We start from the raw sequence: 17,959 nt of genomic DNA, 5'->3' as shown, positions 1-17,959 counted from the left end.
TCAACATTCTTTTTTTTTTTTCCACTTTGCATTTAAAAAAATTTTAACATTTACTTGTACATTTTTGTGGGGTACAGTGCATTGTGTCAGTACATGCATATACTGCACAATGATTCACTTAGGGTAGATAGCATAATTTTGTAACCTTTAGTCCACAACTTCTCTTCCTCCCCCCCACTCCTCTTCCCCTGGCCTCTGGTAACTATTATTCTATTCTCCAGTTCTATGAGATCTTTTCTTTTTTTAAACTCCACATATAAGTGAGATCATGCTGTATTTGTCTTTCTGTGCTTGACTAACTTCACTTAACATGATGGTTTCCAGTTCCATCCATGCTGTTGCAAATGATAGGATATCATTTCTTTTTCTAGCTGAATCATATTCCATTGTGTATATATGCCACAGTTTTTCATCCATTCATCCATTGATGGACATTTAGGTGGATTCCATCGCTTGGCTATCATGAATTGTGTTGCGATGAGCATGGGAATGCATGGATCTTTCTGATATATTGATTTCATTTCCTTTGGGTATATACCGAGTAGTGGGATAACTACGTCATAAGCTAGATCTATTTTTAGTTCTCTGAGGAAGCTCCTTACTGTTTTCTGCCATGGCTGCACTAATTTACATTTCTACCAATGATGTAGGAAAGTTCCCTTTTCTCCACATCCTCATCAGCATTTGTTATTTTCTGTCTTGTTGATAAGAGCTATTCTGTTTTTGTTTGTTTTTTTTTTCCTTTTTGTCTTTTGTCGTGACCAGCAACGGATCGCAACCCTCAGTGTTGCGCCCGCACTGGACCGGGACGGCCACGGGATCCCAACCCTCGGTGTTGCCCCCGCCCCTCGCTCAGCCAGTGAGCAGCCGGTCTGTATGTGGGATCCGAACCCTCGGCGGGAGCGCCACCGCGCTTCCCAATCAGCGCACTATAGCAGTGCGCCACCAGCTGGCCCCATCCCCTGACTTTCTTATCTCGCTGGCTAAGTAGGAAAATAAGGCTGAGAAGCTAATTACTTCTTTGCAAAGCTAACAAGTCTTTCTTTGAGACTTGCAGAGTTTTGAGAAATGATCAAGGCCAAATGACTGAAGCTGACCTTGGGCACCAGCCAAGTACACCAGCGCAAATCACAATCTTGCAGGGTCCTGAGATAACAGCAAAGACAAGAACAGAAACCAGATGAGGCCTTGGAAAGACCTTGTACCTGACCCTAGAAACGGACCCCTCGTAACACATCTCCTGCTCTCCTGTATTTCACCTCCCACATTCCATTCCCTCAAGCCTTCCTTTAAAAACCCCTTAGTAAATGTAATCTTGGAGATGGGATAGCCTACCATCTCCTTCAGCTGCATACATCTGCTTTTCTAACACCAACTGTTTGACTTCTGAGTTTTTTTCTTTCCTTTTCAAGGAGGTGGGCAGCCGGACCTGAGTCCAGTAACACCATTACAACTTCCCAAGTTGCTAAGCAATTTGGGGTAAGTAATGCTCACGGCCTAAAAGAGTTACTGTAAGAATAACGACAAACAAAACCCAGCCTGCACATCCCAACCTCATCCACAGGATTTCTTGGTGTTACTGACCCCAGTTTACCTAGGCCCCAGGCTAAAATGAGGCCAAGCGATACAACCATTGGTGACGCAGTTAGTATTCAAGATTCAGGATACGGGAGTGCCCCCATACCAGTTTTCCGCATTTAACAAACAGCGTAGGGGATAGGTGTGAAATAAAGTGCTTTATATTTTTGGATAAGTAATCCAGGAAAGCACCCAAATAGTAAACATAAGGAAGAATAATGTAGAATGTGAAGGGACGAAATTCCAAAACGAATGGAGTCTTTTTTGGTGGTGGTCGTCTTTTTCTTTTGTTTAGTTTAAATATTCTTACAGTTCTTCAGACGGAGCACATTTTCAGTAGTTGCATAAATACTGGTGGAAGTAATATTAAAATTTAGGCCAGTAGATATGAAACCTTTTTTTTAATTACAGTATGTACAGCTGCCCCAACTCTAGACTCAGCCTTCTACACCATGCCCCAAGCCCATCTCACCACTCCTGTGATTTCCGACACTTCTTATCCAACCACCAAGTCCCTTCCCACTTTCCTAGGGCCATTGATAACCTCTTCGATTTCCTTGCCAACCTCCAAAATTAGTCATCACTCCCTAACCGAAAATCCTCAACTTCTACTGTTGTAGGGCGAACACAGAGAGGAATCCAAGACCTGCCTCAGTGTTATAGTTTTTTAGCTCTTTATTTTAGTGTTGCAGCTCTTTGTTCAGTGTTACAGTGCCTTTTTGCTTGCAAGCAAGGAGAGCAGTGGAGGGCAGAAGCTCCCAAGCCAGTGTCTCCCAGAACAAAGGGAATGACCCCCTTATCTAGCCTAAATTCCTGCCCTTCTCCCTCCTAGGTTCTCATTCAGGTCCTCTTATGTAAATGAGGGATGCTGTCCAGCTAATTTGGACTGGCTGGTTATGGGACACAGTCTGTTGGTCACTTTAGGAGCCTAATTTGCCTCTGGCCCCTGGGGGAGGGGTGTGAGACTGCTGTTATCTCATAGGGGGCGGGCCGAGTTTGTAGCAGAGAATAGGGTTTCTAAAACAGTTTCTCAAGTGGAAAAGGGAAAGGCTCAACAATTAAATATGCTTAGAGTTCCCTGCAACATTCCCCACTGGTTTTATGTACATGAGTCAAATCCTAGATTCATCATCAATATTTAATCTGGCATAATGGGTTCTTAATACCATAAGCTTTATCAATTGTACTCTTTCCTTAATGTGTCTTGTGAGGCCAGTGAGTATACAGGGGCCTATAGTAAATAGTAATAGGATTACGAGTAGGGGACCTGTTAAAGCAGTGAGGAGTGTTGTTAACCAGGGAGATCAAGAGAATAAATCTTCACACCAATTTTGGTTTTTGTTTCTTATTTCCTCCCTTTCTTTTAACCTTTTTCTGACTAGGGAGAGGCTATCTTTTATTATTCCTGAATGATTTGCATAAAAGCAACAGTTTTCTCCTAAAGCTATACATAGTCCACCTTGTTTTAGGAATAAAAGATCAAGGCCCCTCCTATTTTGTAGCACTACCTCTGCTAGTGAATCTAAGGAAGTTTCTAATTGGCTAACAGATTTTTCTAATTCCCCTAGGTCTAGATCAATTTGTTGACTCAGGGCTTTAAAATTTTGGTTGTTCATTATAAGAGCTGTGGCGCTAATAGCTGCAGAGCCTGCAATGCCAAGACCTATAAACAGAGGGATTAAGACAGGAACTGCTCGTTTCTCGAGGAGGTGCTGCCTTCCCACTGCTCCTTCATAGTAATAAATTTGGGGGACAATATAAACAAGTACACAAAATTCAGTCCTATTAGGTGTAAGGAAATATTGAATAGCTATACATGGAGTCAACCCTGTCAAACAAGCAAACCAAGCATAAGAAAGGGCAACAAGGTAGTTAGAAGCCTGTGACCCATGGGTCATATTACTAATGGTCACCGCATATGTACATGCAGTTTTACAGGGGAAATTTTTAGGGTTTTAGTCATTAGTTTTTATACAAAGTCCTTGGTTTTGTATGCCACCAAGTGTAAGTTTGGGCTTTCTCCCCATGGACAGAGTCTGTCCTTTGTGATTTCGGACAGATTCAGAGACCTAACAGTCTGGTTAGTGGTGCCTAAAGAGTTGTTTATCCCTAGACCAACATAATATGGTGACTCTGGATTTAAGCATAACCAACAGTCAGTTGTTACATTTGGGTTCGATTGGTTGACAAACATAAAAACTGAATCTAAAGTCCCCAGGAGGGGATTGGTGAAAGCATAATCAGACCGGGGTGTAGGAGCTCGGGGGGACGGGTTAGGGTACAGGGAACATGGAGGAGGGGGTAGGAGGTCTTGGTTAGAACCTATGGGGATGTTTAATTTATCTTCTCCTTTTAACTGAATAATGAATTCTCCTCCGGGGTTCACTCCAGTATATATAGTCTTATTCCCCATGTTCTTCCAGCTTTCCAGCTATCAACCATGAAGGGATTCCACATTTTAATAGTAAGGTTCATAGGGCTGCATGTTCCCGGCTGACTACAGTCAGCAGGTGGGGGCTGTCTATTAAGAGATATGTAGGCATCTGTATGAGCCCAGGAGGACTCGGTTTCACAGCCCCAAGCAGCACAGTGGTAGCTCCCTTGTCCCTGACAGGAAGGGCTGCTTGTTGCAGGGCAGATGGAAAATTGGGTTTTTTGGAGGCCTTTTTCATTAATTCTGCCACACCCCCTCTATGAATAGTAGCCATATCGGGTCCCAAATCCCCCTAGAGTTCATCATTTCTCCCTAGCCTTTAAGTTTGTTTTTCCCATTAGCTCACGTAAATCTACTAGGAAAGTGGGGGCCCCCGATGTATGGATGGCCCTAATGGGATCCCCTGTAATTGCATTCCTTCACTCCCATGTATAGTTTTTGGGTTCATGGGGGTTCCCTGATGCAGATGTTATGTAACATAAAATAATCAAAACAACCAGTGAGTCTTATCTTCATCGGGTCTCCTTGGGAGCGCTGGACCATCCATTTTTCCATGGAGTGGTCTGAGCAGGAGTTCCTGGACTGAGGTGTCCGTTTGAGCTGGGTATGGTGGATCGACTGGCGTTTTCCAGCAACCTTCACTGCCGTGGGAGTGGTGAGGACGACAGTGTAAGGCCCATTCCACCTTGGCTCGAGGGTGCTGTTGTGATGTTGTTTAACTTAGACAAGGTCACCCGGCTGGTATGAATGTGGGGTCAGATCCTTGGCTGTTGGTGGGACCCTCTGATCAGTGGGTGGATCCAATGCGACGCCTGTTGGAGAGCTTGGAGAGACCAAAGGAGGTTTTGGTTAGTGAATTCAGCAAATTTATCATCTGGAAGGTGGGGTAACAATGGAGGTGGCCTTCCAAACATTATTTCAAAAGGGGTAATTCCCTTGACATAGGGAGTACACCTTGTTCTGAGGAGGGCAAAGGGAAGGAGGATTACCCAGTTTTCACCAGTCTCTAATTTTAATTTGATTAAGGTTTCCTTTAGAGTCCGGTTCATTCTTTCTACCTGATCTGAACTTTGTGGTCTATAAGCACAATGTAAGTTCCATTTTATTTGTAAGGCTTTTGCTAATAATTGAGAGATCTGGGCTATGAAAGCTGGTCCATTGTCAGACCCCAAAGCTGTAGGCAAGCCGAATCGGGGAATAATCTCCTGTAATAATTTCTTAAGTGTTGTCTGAACATCTCAGTCTTTGTAGGAAAAGCCTCCACCCACCAAGAAAAGGTGTCTATAAATACCAAAAGATATTTCTACCCATATTGTCCCAATTTTTATCTCTGTAAAGTTGACTTCCCAATGTTCTCCGGGATTTGACCCTCGTGCTCTGGTTCCCATAGGCACCCCAGTCTTCGGTCCTGGATTTACTTGTGAGCATTTCACAGTGTTGTATAAAGTCTTTGCTTACTTTGTCTAGATTGTGAATATAATAGTCTTTCCATAACAGTTCAGTCAATTTAGTAGCCCCAAGGCATGTCCCTTGGTGTAGTTGTTTTATTAATAACCTTCCTAATGCCTTAGGTAAATATATTTGCTGGTCTGGTAAGATTTTCCAACCTGTATCATTGTCCTTTGTCTCCAATGCTCTGGCATGTATAATTTCTTCTTCAGTGTAATGTGGGACTGGTGGCAGTTGGGGTGCCGGCATGACTATTAAGGACTTCGAAGGCTCCACTGGTTTTAGCGAAGCCTTCTTCACTGCTTGGTCTGCTGCAGAATTTCCCCGAGCCTCAATTGTGTCCCGTTTTTGGTGTCCCTGGAAATGTATAATGGCCACTTTTTTAGGATACCAAATGGCATCTAGGAGAGCTAGAATCTCCTTTTTGTTCTTTATGTCTTTTCCTCCAGAGGTTATTAACACTCTTTGCCTGTAGAGGGCCCCGTGGACCTGGGCTGTAGCAAATGCATACCTACTGTCAGTATAGATGTTGACAGTCTTGCCTTTTCCATGTATTAAAGTTTATGTTAAGGCTATGAGTTCAGCCTTTTGAGCAGAGGTCCCTTGGCTCAAAGCCTGTGCTCAGATGACTTGTTCTAGTGTGACTACAGCTGCTCTGGCATACCTGATTCCGTTGGAGATGAAGCTGCTCCCATCTGTGAACATCACCTCATCAGGGTCTGGCCAAGGCACATCAGTCAGATCAGGTCGGAGTCCTTGGAGGGTTTCTATAGTCTCAAGGCAGTCATGAAGAGGCTCTTCTGGGTCATCATCTAGAAGGAGAGTTGCTGGATTCAGAGCTGTGGTCTTAAGAAACTTTATTCGGGGCTGGTCTAAAAGTAAAGCCTGGTATTGAGTGATGCCGGCATTTGTGAGCCAATGCTCAGGTGCACTTCTCAGGAGAACTTGCACAGAGTGAGGCGCTACCAGGCTCATATTCTGCCCTAGTGTTAGTTTGTCTGCTTCCTTCACCAATAAAGCAGTAGCGGCTATAGCCCACAGACAAGTTGGCCATCCGGTGGCCACATTATTCAGTTTCCTACAGAGGTAGGCCACAGGCCTTTTCCATGGACCCAGTGCCTGGGTGAGTACTCCCTTGGCTATGCCTAGTTTCTCAGTGACAAACAGGGTGAAGGGCTTATTTACGTCTGGTAGTGCCAAGGCAGGGGCCGTGGTAAGAGCCTTTTTCAAATCACTGAAGGCCTTTTGTTCAATCTCTGTCCACAACAGGGAGGCTTGTTTTCCCCCAGTGCTAGAGTATAAAGGCTTAGCTATTTCGGCAAACCCAGGTATCCAGAGGCAGCAGTAGCCTACTGCACCCAAGAATTCACAGACCTCCTTTTTAGTCTTTGGGGTTGGGGTTTTCAGAATTGTTTCTATTCTTCTGGAGGACAAGGTTCTCTTTCCTCCTTGCAGTTTGTACCCCAAGTAAGTGACTTTTGCGGTACGTAATTGGGCCTTTTTAGCTGAGACTCAATATCCCAGGGTTTGTAATTCCCATAATAAGTCTCTTGTGACCTCCTTGCAGGTCTCATAGTCTTTAGTGGCTAGCAAAATGTCATCTACATACTGTAGTAGAGTGATCTCAGGATATTGTTTTCAGTATAGCATGAGGTCTTGGCTCAATGCTTCGTCAAACAAAGTCAGGGAATTTTTTTTTCCTTTTTGTCTTTTTTACTGACTGGTAACGGGATTGCAACCCTTGGTGTTGCGCCCGCACCGCGCTCAGCCAGTGAGCGGGAACCAGTCTCCACATGGGTTCCGAACCCTCGGCGGGAGTGCCGCCGCGCTCCCAAGCGGCGCACTCTCCAGTGCGCCACCGGGCCCTCCCTAGTCAGGGAATTTTTAAACTCTTGAGGCAACCAGGTCCATGACAGTTGTCCTGAATATCCCCCCTCCCGGGTCTGTCCATTCAAAAGCAAATAAAGGTTGGCATACCTTGGCCAGTGGGAGGCTGCAGAAGGCATCCTTAAGATCTAGCACAGTGTAGATCTGGTGGGATGGTGACAGCAGGCTGAGGAGGGTGTAGGGATTGGGGATGGTTTGATGGAGGGTCTGCACATATTTGTTCACTTCTCATAGATCTTGGATGGGTCGGAAGTCTAAAGTACCTGGTTTTTGTATTGGAAGAAGAGGAGTATTCCATGTCGACTTACATGGAATTAGAATATTACCTTCTCTCAGCCTTCGGATGTGGACAGCTACCCCTCTCCTGGCTTCCAAGGGAATTGGATATTGCTTTACTAAAATACGAGTAGCCTGGTTAGTAAGCTGAACCATAATGGGAGGTCGGTGGATGGCCAGGACTGGGGGGTTCATTTCTGCCTGCAGTCCTGGGATCTCCCATTTTAGCTCCTCCAAGGTGGAACTAGAGTCAATGGGTGATGCCTCTGTGGCTATTATATATTCTTCACTGATTGGGCATGTTATCATTATCTGGGCAGGAGGTGCAGAATTAAATGTCAGTTCTGTCACATCCCCCTTAAAGGATATGGTGGTCTGCAGCTTCTGCAATAAGTCTCTTCCCAGCAATGGATATGGGCAATCTGGCATGACAAGGAAGGAGTTATAGTCCCTTGTCCCAGGTTCGTAATTCTTGCCTTGGTCCAAGGGTAGGATTGAAGCTTTCCTGTGGCCTCTTGTACTAAGGTCTTTCCAGTAGATAAATATCCATCCATTTTACTTAAAACAGAAAAAGTGGCCCGTGTCCATGAGGAAGTCCACTGGTTTGTCATCTACTTGTAAAGTTACCTTGGGCTCCTGAGGGCTCATAAGCATGGAGCCCTGGCCCCATCAATCCTCAGAGTTGTCTAGCTGCAGGACATGGGCTCTTTTCTTTAGTAGGGGACATTTGTCCTTCCAATAACCTTTTTCCTTACAGAAGGCACATTGGTCCCTCTCTAGGGGGGGGCTGGGCTTTCTGATGAAGTTTCCCTTCTGTCCTGGCTGAGGTCTCATACCCTTGGGTCCCTTTGCTGTAACTCTTTGAGACTCAGTGAGTGTGGTCACCATTATCTTAGCCATTCTTTTCTTTTGTTTCTCCTCTGGGCTATCCCTGGCATTACAGACCCTCTGGGCTATTTTGACCAGCTCAGAAAACAGCTTCCCTTCAAACCCTTCTTGTCTCTGAAGTTTCTTCCTAATATCTGGGGCTGACTGGGTAACAAAGGCAATGTTTATTGCATGCCTGTTTTCTGGGGCCTCAGGGACCACAGGTGTGTAGACCCTATAAGCTTCCATGAGGTGCTCCAGAAAAGCAGCTTGGGAACTTGCTTGGTTCCTGTATTGTTTCACTTACTTTTGAAAGGTTTGTGGGCCTCCGGGCAGCTGCACAGAGTCCCCTAAGGAGAGTCTGGCAATACTGATTGAGGACCTCCTTACCTTGATCAGTGTTGGGGTCCCAACTAGGCCAGCTAAGGGGAAATATGTGCTCAAGGTGGCTAGGATCATCAGAAGGCTATCGATCTCTGCCGAGAATAGTCTTTAATTCCTTACGACGAATGCGTTGGCGCTCCTCAGAAGTGAAAAGGGTTTGCAGGAGTTGCTGACAGTCATCCCAGGTGGGCTGATGAGTAAAGAACACAGTCTCCCAAAGAGAGACAAGACCCGGAGGTTTCTCAGAAAAAGGACTTTGGTTCTTCCAATTATACAAATCACTGGTAGAGAAAGGAACATAGACCATGAAAGGGGTTTGGTTTTGAGTTCCGGGGGAAAGGCGGGTCTGTCGGAGTGGGAACATGGGTGCGGGGGAAGCACTGGAAGGAGGAAGCACAGACTCAGGTTCTCCCCTGGTCCAGTAGGTGGCGCCACTCCTCGTGTGTGGGGGGCTGAAGGCACAGTAGAGTCAGAAGTAGGGTAAGGAGGAGGGGCACTGGGGGAGACAGGGGAAGAAAGATCAACGAAGTCCTCAGAGATGTCCTGTAAGACCGTGGGTGGAGGTTTTTGACTGGCTTCTTGGAAGGAACCTGCTGAGGGAAGTGTCTTCCAATTATACAAATCACTGGTAGAGAAAGGAACATAGACCATGAAAGGGGTTTGGTTTTGAGTTCCGGGGGAAAGGCGGGTCTGTCGGAGTGGGAACATGGGTGCGGGGGAAGCACTGGAAGGAGGAAGCACAGACTCAGGTTCTCCCCTGGTCCAGTAGGTGGCGCCACTCCTCGTGTGTGGGGGGCTGAAGGCACAGTAGAGTCAGAAGTAGGGTAAGGAGGAGGGGCACTGGGGGAGACAGGGACAGGGGGAGAAAGATCAACGAAGTCCTCAGAGGTGTCCTGTAAGACCGTGGGCAGAGGTCCTTGGCCGGCTTCTTGAGAGGAACCTGCTGAGGGAAGTGGTTTAGTTACAAGAATCTCCCCTTTTGTTTTAATCCTGTGGCCTGCCCTTTCTCCAGGGATATTTCTGTTCCATTGGTCCAAGTACATGGAGGGGGGGAGTTTTCCCATGCCTGGGTTGCAGGTATTGTTTTAACCAGGGAGGTAGTTCCTCCATAATTTCAAGCCAGACAGTAATATATAAGACTTGGTTGGGGTGCCCAGGGCTACCGAGGCAAATGTCTCGGACTCAGTAGGCGGTAGCAATATCTATAGTTCCATATGAGGGCCAGCCAACCCCAAAGGCAGGCCACTCTAATTCACAAAATTTTCTAAGGTCATAGGGGTCTGCTGAAGCCTCAAAACCGATAGCTTTTGCCTTTTTTCAGAAATAACCAAAGTGAGTTATTATTGCCTGTAGAGGGGTGGCCCCACAAACAGGCTGGGAGACCTTTTTCCCCATATTTTTATACAAATTTTATGCACAAAATATCCTTATGCTTAGGGCCTGTCAGGGCCACAACCAATATAAAAAGCACACAGACTCGATGAGATTGCTAGAAAGCACCCTACTGATACTAGGTAAAGGAGTGCCAGGAGAAACTTTTCTATTTTAGTGCAATCTCTTGGGGTGGCAGACACCAGTCTTATAGCCAGTACTAGGACAAGCAGTACAATAAAAGTTATCAACAGAGGATGGCATATACTTATCATGTTCCTTTCACAGTAGAACTACAATTTATGACATAAGACACAAAAGACAAAGATGAGTAAACAAATTATACACAACACAAGAGACAAGGATGAGTGGCCATGACAAATTTCCAAATAATTCCAAACCAAAGGACTTGACAATGTTTCGTGGGAGTTCTGAACTTGGGAAGTAGTGCTGTGTCCAGCCTTCCACAAGTCCCTAAACCAGAGCTCTGATACCCAAATGCAAAACAAGTTATTGAGATCTCAAACCAAAACTTACCTCCAGAAGTTTACTGAAACCAACTACTGAACAAAGATTCTGATGCTAATTGAGGCCAATTGAAGCTCCTGCGCAGGGGGCCAAAGGACCCTGGTACCGAGGTACAACTTCGCGGTTATTTTCCCAGAGTCTGCAGTGAGATAGGGAGATCAGGCCCAAAGCCAAGGTACAACTTCCTGGTCAGAGGGGACCTCGCCATGCTGCCTGCCATCTGGAGCTGTGGGTCTTGGTTTCCCTGAGTGAACAGATCCCAGACGAGCCCAAATGTTGTAGGGCAAACACAGAGAGGAATCCAAGACTGGCATCAGTGTTGTAGTTTTTTAGCTCTTTATTTTAGTGTTGCAGCTCTTTGTGCAAGCAAGGAGAGCAGTGGAGGGCAGAAGCTCCCAAGCCAGTGTCTCCCAGAACAAAGGGAATGACCCCCTTATCTAGCCTAAATTCCTGCCCTTCTCCCTCCTAGGTTCTCATTCAGGTCCTCTTATGTAAATGAGGGATGCTGTCCAGCTAATTTGGATTGGCTGGTTATGGGATGCAGTCTGTTGGTCATTTTAGGAGCCTAATTTGCCTCTGGCCCCTGGGGGAGGGGTGTGAGACTGCTTTTATCTCACAGGGGGCGGGCCCAAGTTTGTAGCAGAGAATAGGGTTTCTAAAACAGTTTCTCAAGTGGAAAAGGGAAAGGCTCAACAATTGAAAATGCTTAGAGTTCCCTGCAACACTACCCCTAATCTCATCTCTTGGCCTCTTCACCACTCATTTCAAGATGGCCTTGTTGCTGAGTTAAGAGGAGGACAAGCCATAAAACAATTGTTAAGGCAGTCAATGTTTAGGTTACCTAAACATAATTTCAGACTATCAATGTCCATTTTCCTCATTTAACTAGCAGGGTACTGGTTGGGTGTAAGCTAACATGCTTTGAAGAAAGAAACTCGGGAAGGAAGGTTGTGAAGGAAGGGGGTGGCATAGGGACAAGTTCCTAAAATACGAATTATTTTATGTTTTTACTTGCAAATGTATCTTGCAAAATTGCCAAACTTAGCATTCTGTAATACACGTACAGTCATTACTTTCATTACTCTCTGTCAGACCACGGACGTTTACAGTACAGCAGGACTTGTGTGACTTGCCCAAAGATGTCTAGAAACATTGTAAGTGGTAGAAGTGGGATTAATACTTGAACCAATAGGTATGAAAAACTTTGTTGGTTGTTTTATATTTCAGGACAATTTAAGCTATAACTCTATGAAAATAACTGGGAAATATTGAGGAAATAGTTTCCTAGAGAAACGGTCAAAATTGACTCAAGAAGGACATAGGGAATTTCATCAGAACAAAATTTTGGAAGACAAATTTAAAAATATATAAAAAGCAAGATACAGAACAGTTTAGAATGCTACCATCTGGGTAAAAACATAAGAGAAATGGATCTATATATACATATACTTGAATATTCACAGACTATGTCCGGAAGGCAACACAAGAAACTGGTAAGTGGTTGCCTCTGGGGAAAGAAACTGAGGGACTGGCAATAAGAGGTGGACTGAATTTCACGGAGGACTATTCGTGGTATGACCTTTCACATGGTTTGAAATTTTTACCATATACATGTGTTACTTTTTAAAAAGTTGCCAAAGATCCACCTTCCCCTCCTACCCCCAAAGTGCTGGACCAAGATAGTTTCACAGGCTGTTCACTCAAGCCTTCGAGGAGCAGATAATTCTTACTCTATATAAATTTTTTCCAGAGAGAAGAAAAAGGAAAATTTGCAAATTTATTCTAGGGACCTACTGTAAACATGATATCAAATCTGGCAAAGATAATACTAAAAATAAAACTATATATCAGTCTCACTTATTAATATATGTACAAACATCTTACACAGTTAGCAAATAAAATATGGCAGAATAAGAAAATAATAACACCCCATGATCAAGTAGAGTATTTCTAAGAAATATAAAGTTGGTTCAGAAGCAGGAAATGTCTTACTGGCCAGCCCCCAAAAAAAAAAAAAAAAAGAAATTAAAAGATAGGAAATAAAGTGATGATAATTGATAATTTTCTTTGGTCAAAGAAAAAAATCCATCATCTTGATGCAGAAAATACCATTTCTTTACTGAAAATAAATGCATTAATACAGTAGGACTAGAAGGCTACTTACTTAATGTGACAAAGAATATTTGTCTCAAATTAAAACATACATCATGGTGTACCTGGCATTCCCATTAAAGCCAAGAACGAGGCAAGAATACCTGTTATCAATGCTATTACTTAACACTGTTCTGGAAGTTCTAGATAGTGCAGTTAGATTTTTCCTTCTCTTGGGGCCAGGGCCAGCCTTGTCCGTTCTCCTTGAGGCCATTGGTCCCACTGAATTCTCTCATGCATTAACAGTAGCTTGACTCTTTGTCTCTAATACACAAGCAACCCTCCAGCTCTATAATCTCCACACATTTGTTTGCCACTTTCAATATTTCCTTTTCCTAGCAGTTGCCTTTCCCAAAGTACAGCACTTCTCTGTATGAACACTCCACCTTTCCTGTGTAAACATAGTTTCTCTTCTTTTCAGTCTCAAAGAACTAGTGACAAATTCCTCCCTAACCTCTCTATTTGGCTACACCTCTTTCCCTTGTGTATTCCTGCCCTGGCCCAGCCCTCCCTTTACCATATTCCCTAGTTCATTCCCACTTCCCTAAGCTTTTTGTAACTTTTATTTCCACACCAATCTCCAAACTAAGTTATTTCTCTAATCCCTCTACTGTGTACCTCATCCCTGGGCTTTCTCAGTGCTTCTGACTCAAGATTACTTTGTCACTGGGCTAGGAGGAGGTTAATTTATAAAGCAACTGTGGATGCAGTCAGTATTCAGATTACTTGGGGGCCCCTTTCCGGCTACACATACCTGTTCCCTGTTTAACAAACAATGTAGGAGATAGGTATGGGATAAAGTAGAGTGTTCTGTATTTTGGGATAGGCAATCCACAAAACTCCAAAGTACATCTACAGGTAAAAGGATGTAAAGGACATGAACAGAGTAGGAATTGCTATGATAATTTTTCAATTACAAGTATATCCAGCAACATTTATAATTGTGTATACCCATATTAATTATTCTCTTTCAAACCCTGGACATTTTCAGTAGAACAGTTGACATTTGCTTTTTTAATCCATAAGATTACATTTACAAATTTAGCATGTGTCAATTCTAATTTTATAGCAAAGGGGATCATTTTCCAATTTATTTTTTATATGTATACATTTATATGCATAGTTATTCAATTTCATTATTACTTTCTCCAACATTTTACTATGAAAATATTCAAATATATAGAAGAGATGAAAGAATAGTAGGGTAAAATACGAAAGAATAGTACAGTGAACATCCATACACACACCACCTAGATTCCACAATTCACATTTGGCAGTTTCTACTTTATCACATTTGTATTCATCTATCCATCGATCAATCCACTGTTCCATCACCATTATCTAGCTTGTTTTTCTCTATCTTTCAAAGTGAAGGGTTGGCGTAAGGTAAATGCTAGACATAGACTTATCCCCCCTCCCCATACATTACAGAGTTCTGCCCCCCCAGGAAACTACCCCTGGCCAAGGTAGTTACCCAAGGAAAGGCACATCTCCTTTAAGACAAACAAAAGAAAGACTATAGGAAGCAGGAGTCCTGAGTAAATGAATTGGCATGTAAATGTAGTTAGCATACTGGTGTTGACTACTCTGGCGCCAGGAGGGTAGCAAGTAAGTTAACTCATCTACTCAGCCAGACCTCCCAAGCGCTGAGTTCGGTGAGGTTCTACACATAAGCAAGCAAATGATTTACAACTCTCCTTTGATCTGTTTACTACATAAGTTTTGTATGTACCCCATGGCAGTGCAGATTTCCAGCCGGCCAGCCGCCACCAGCACCTCCCGTTAAGTCTGATAAACTGATGTCTCTACTCATTGGCCCCGGGTGAGTTCTTTGGAATAGACAAACACTACTCGTGTGCCCTTGCAAATTTGGGGCTCCCACAATACAGCTGGCCAGTCAGCTCAGTCAATTAGAGCAGTGTTATAACACCAAGGTCAGGGGTTCATATCCTCATTCTAGCCAGCTGTCAAGAAAAAAAAAAAAAAAAAAGCTAGGAACGAGTAAGTTTCTGTGAGGTAAATGCTGGACATAGACCTCTTGCCCCTCTCCATGCATACCAGAATTCCTTCTCCCCCCTGGGATACTACCCCTGGCCAAGGTAGTTACCCAAGGAAAGGCACATCTCCTTTAATACAAACAGAAGACTGGAGGAAGCAGGGACCTTAAGTAAACTGGCACACTGGTGTGAAAAGTGTTCTGATGCCAGGAGAGTAGCACGTGGATTGACATCTACTCAGCCTGATCTGTGCACTCTGGGTTGTGTCAGCTGAGTGAGGGGCGCATAAACATGCAAATGACTTACACTTCTACTTTGATCTGTTCACTATGTAACTGCTGTATGTACCCCATGTCAGTGTGGATTTCTAGCTGACTGGCCGCTGTCAGCACCTCCCATAATTCTAATAAACTGTTGTCTCTACCTGTTGAGCCGGGTGAGCTCTTTGGAATAGGCAAACACTACACGAATGCCCTGTCAGATTTGGGGCTCCCGTGATGCAGTTGTATACATTAGTACACTTCAGAATGCATTGTTTCAAAAGGATAAGATAGGTCTTGGTATATTGACATTTAAAAATGTCTATGATATATTAAATGAAAAAAATACTATTTATGTAAATATAAGGATTAATGTACACATGAGAATTTAATTTTCCAATCAATATCCTGTCCTCCTTATTCTTCTTAACAGAACTTCACTTTTATTCAGTGTGGCAACATGTCCAGGCCCAAGCAATGAATCATGATTAATTCAAGTCAATCATGGCAATGCCTCTGTTTAATTTCTCAGCTTCTTTTGCCAACAGGGATGACCATGTGATCCAGTTCTGGCTAATGAGAACAAAACAGAAGTTATGCAGGGAGGTATCTTGGAAAGCTTTACTATATTGCATAGAGGAGACAGATTCAGCTTGCATGGCTTAAACCTTCTCTCAGTCTTTTCTTGAATTCAGACATAATGTCTGGAGGCGCAACAATACAACTGTCTTGCAACCAAGAGAAGACAAAGATAAGGACAAAAGCCCATGTGCTAAGGATGCCCTTTCACGTTCTGTGTAATTTTTTAAAAAACAATCATTACATATATTACTGTCAAAAAATAATAATATATTTATTAAAAATAAGGATATAGTATCAATCCCAACTTAATTCAAAGGAATTTTTGGAGGCTTTAATGAGAAAATATATGAGAATGTAGTAAAGTGCTAAAAGAAAAGGCTGAATATGTCTTACTGCAGTAGTAGTTTGTCTATTTCTGAATTTCCTCCAGAAAGCAGAGCTAGAGAAAAAGACTTTCATGTACATGCTGATGTTGGGAAGTGATCCCACGCAACAGGAGTGGGGAGCTGGGAAGAGTGAAGCAGAAAAGGAGGAAGAGTCATTAGAAGGCTATGCTTCTCTACCTGAGCAACTGGGGTTCAATCCCACTGAGGAGTCACGTAGTATGCAATTCAGAATTGTCCACTGGAGAAACAGAAGACGGGGATGCTTCTCTACAGCTCCCATATCCCATTGGTCAGGGGTCCCTACCTGAAGTGTTAACTCTCTTGCACATCCTCACTTTGTGCAAACTTCAGAACAGCTGAACAGATTCCCACAGGCGAGAAGCCCTACAGCAGAAAGTGAGATACAGCACAAAGGAAGCCAGTACGGTCAGGTTCAACCTGCTTACGGAATGGTGGGCTGAGAAAATGTGAGGCAGGGCATAAAAGGTGTCTGACGCCTAGTCTAAACTCGAGGTGATAAGTCATCAGAAAAATAGTTGTGGCAGGAGGAGGGTCAAGGAAGCAATTTTGCTTTCACTTTTTCTTTACTTTTTATATTTATGTTTACAAAAAGAGAAGAAGCTTAGTGTAGTGGATAAGCACACAAAGACAAAATATCTGGGTTTGAAACTGTGATACTGTGAAATATACTTGGTCTTCATTTCAGTTTCCTGTCATACAACTCCTCAAATCCTTGGACTCTTCAAAATGTTGTGTCTTTTTGTATGCTAATGAATTGACTCAAGCCTGGCAGCTTCTAAGTAGCTTCAAGATGGGGGTTGGTTACAGGAAAGACCAAGTCAGGATTAGAGGGTTGGGACTTTCAGCCCCACCCCCACATTCCAGGGAGGGCAGAGACTGAAGTTAAATTGATCACCAATGACCAATGATTTAATCAAGCATGCCTACATAAAGAAGCCTCCGTAAAAACCCAAAAGGACTGTTAGGAGAGCTTCTGGATAGCTGAACATATGGAGGTTCTCGGAGGGTGGTGCACCCAGGGAGCGCACTGAAGCTCTGCACTCCTTCGCCAAAACCTCACCCTAGGCATTGAAAGAAAACGAGCCAAAACACCAGGTAATGTTCAAAACCTACCGGGTTGCGCTTAAAATGGTGGGGCAGGAGGCTGGGAGGAGTACATACACTTATATGGGTTGGTGGGTGTGAAAAACGCAGGCGGGGAAGGGGAGGGAGTGCTAGTGTGTGGGATCAGGTCGACTATTGGTGCAGGTGTGGTGGGTAGGGGTGATGTAATCAAGATGGGAGGTATCTCTAGGTGGGAGGGGAAGGGTCCTTTGTCTGGGAAACCAGGAGGTAGAGGTTTTTCTTTATTTTGAAGAAACTAGGAGGTAGTGTAAAAGACTAGCGGCCATTTTGTACTCAAGATGGCACCAGTCGCATCCATGATGACATCAGTCATATCCAAGGTGATGTGACCGCGTCAAAGATGGCGCTGGCCATGTCCGAGATCTATCAGGCATCTCTTCATCTGTATCCTTTGTAATATCCTTGATAATAAAATGGTAAACATAAGTGTTTCCCTGAGTTCTGTGAGCCACTGTAACAGATTAATCAAACCTAAGGAGGGGTTGTGGGAACTCCAGTTTATGGCTGGTCAGTTAGAAGCACAAGCAAAATAACATGGGTCTTGCAATTGGCATTGGAAGTTGTGGGCAGTTTTGTGGGGCAGGGTCCTCAACTTGTGTGATCCGATGCTATCTACAGGTAGTGTCAGAATTGAATTAAATTGGAAGACAACCTGCTGGTGTC

General features: G+C 43.8%; 1 protein-coding gene across 1 annotated transcript; it reads right to left on the bottom strand.

Moving 5' to 3' along the window:
* Positions 1 to 6,082: 6,082 nt before the first annotated feature.
* Positions 6,083 to 8,053, bottom strand: LOC103587411. Its single transcript, XM_008568859.1, is given in 4 exon segments — positions 6,083 to 6,752; positions 7,071 to 7,169; positions 7,352 to 7,395; positions 7,397 to 8,053. Coding segments are annotated over 4 exon segments (1,470 nt in total).
* Between the last annotated feature and the right edge of the window lie 9,906 nt (positions 8,054 to 17,959).

Source organism: Galeopterus variegatus, unplaced genomic scaffold (genome assembly GCF_000696425.1).
Source record: "Galeopterus variegatus unplaced genomic scaffold, G_variegatus-3.0.2 Scaffold447, whole genome shotgun sequence".
Lineage (NCBI taxonomy): Eukaryota > Metazoa > Chordata > Mammalia > Dermoptera > Cynocephalidae > Galeopterus > Galeopterus variegatus.
The sequence above is the reverse complement of the archived record's forward strand: the minus strand, read 5'-3'. Positions and strand labels throughout refer to the sequence as shown.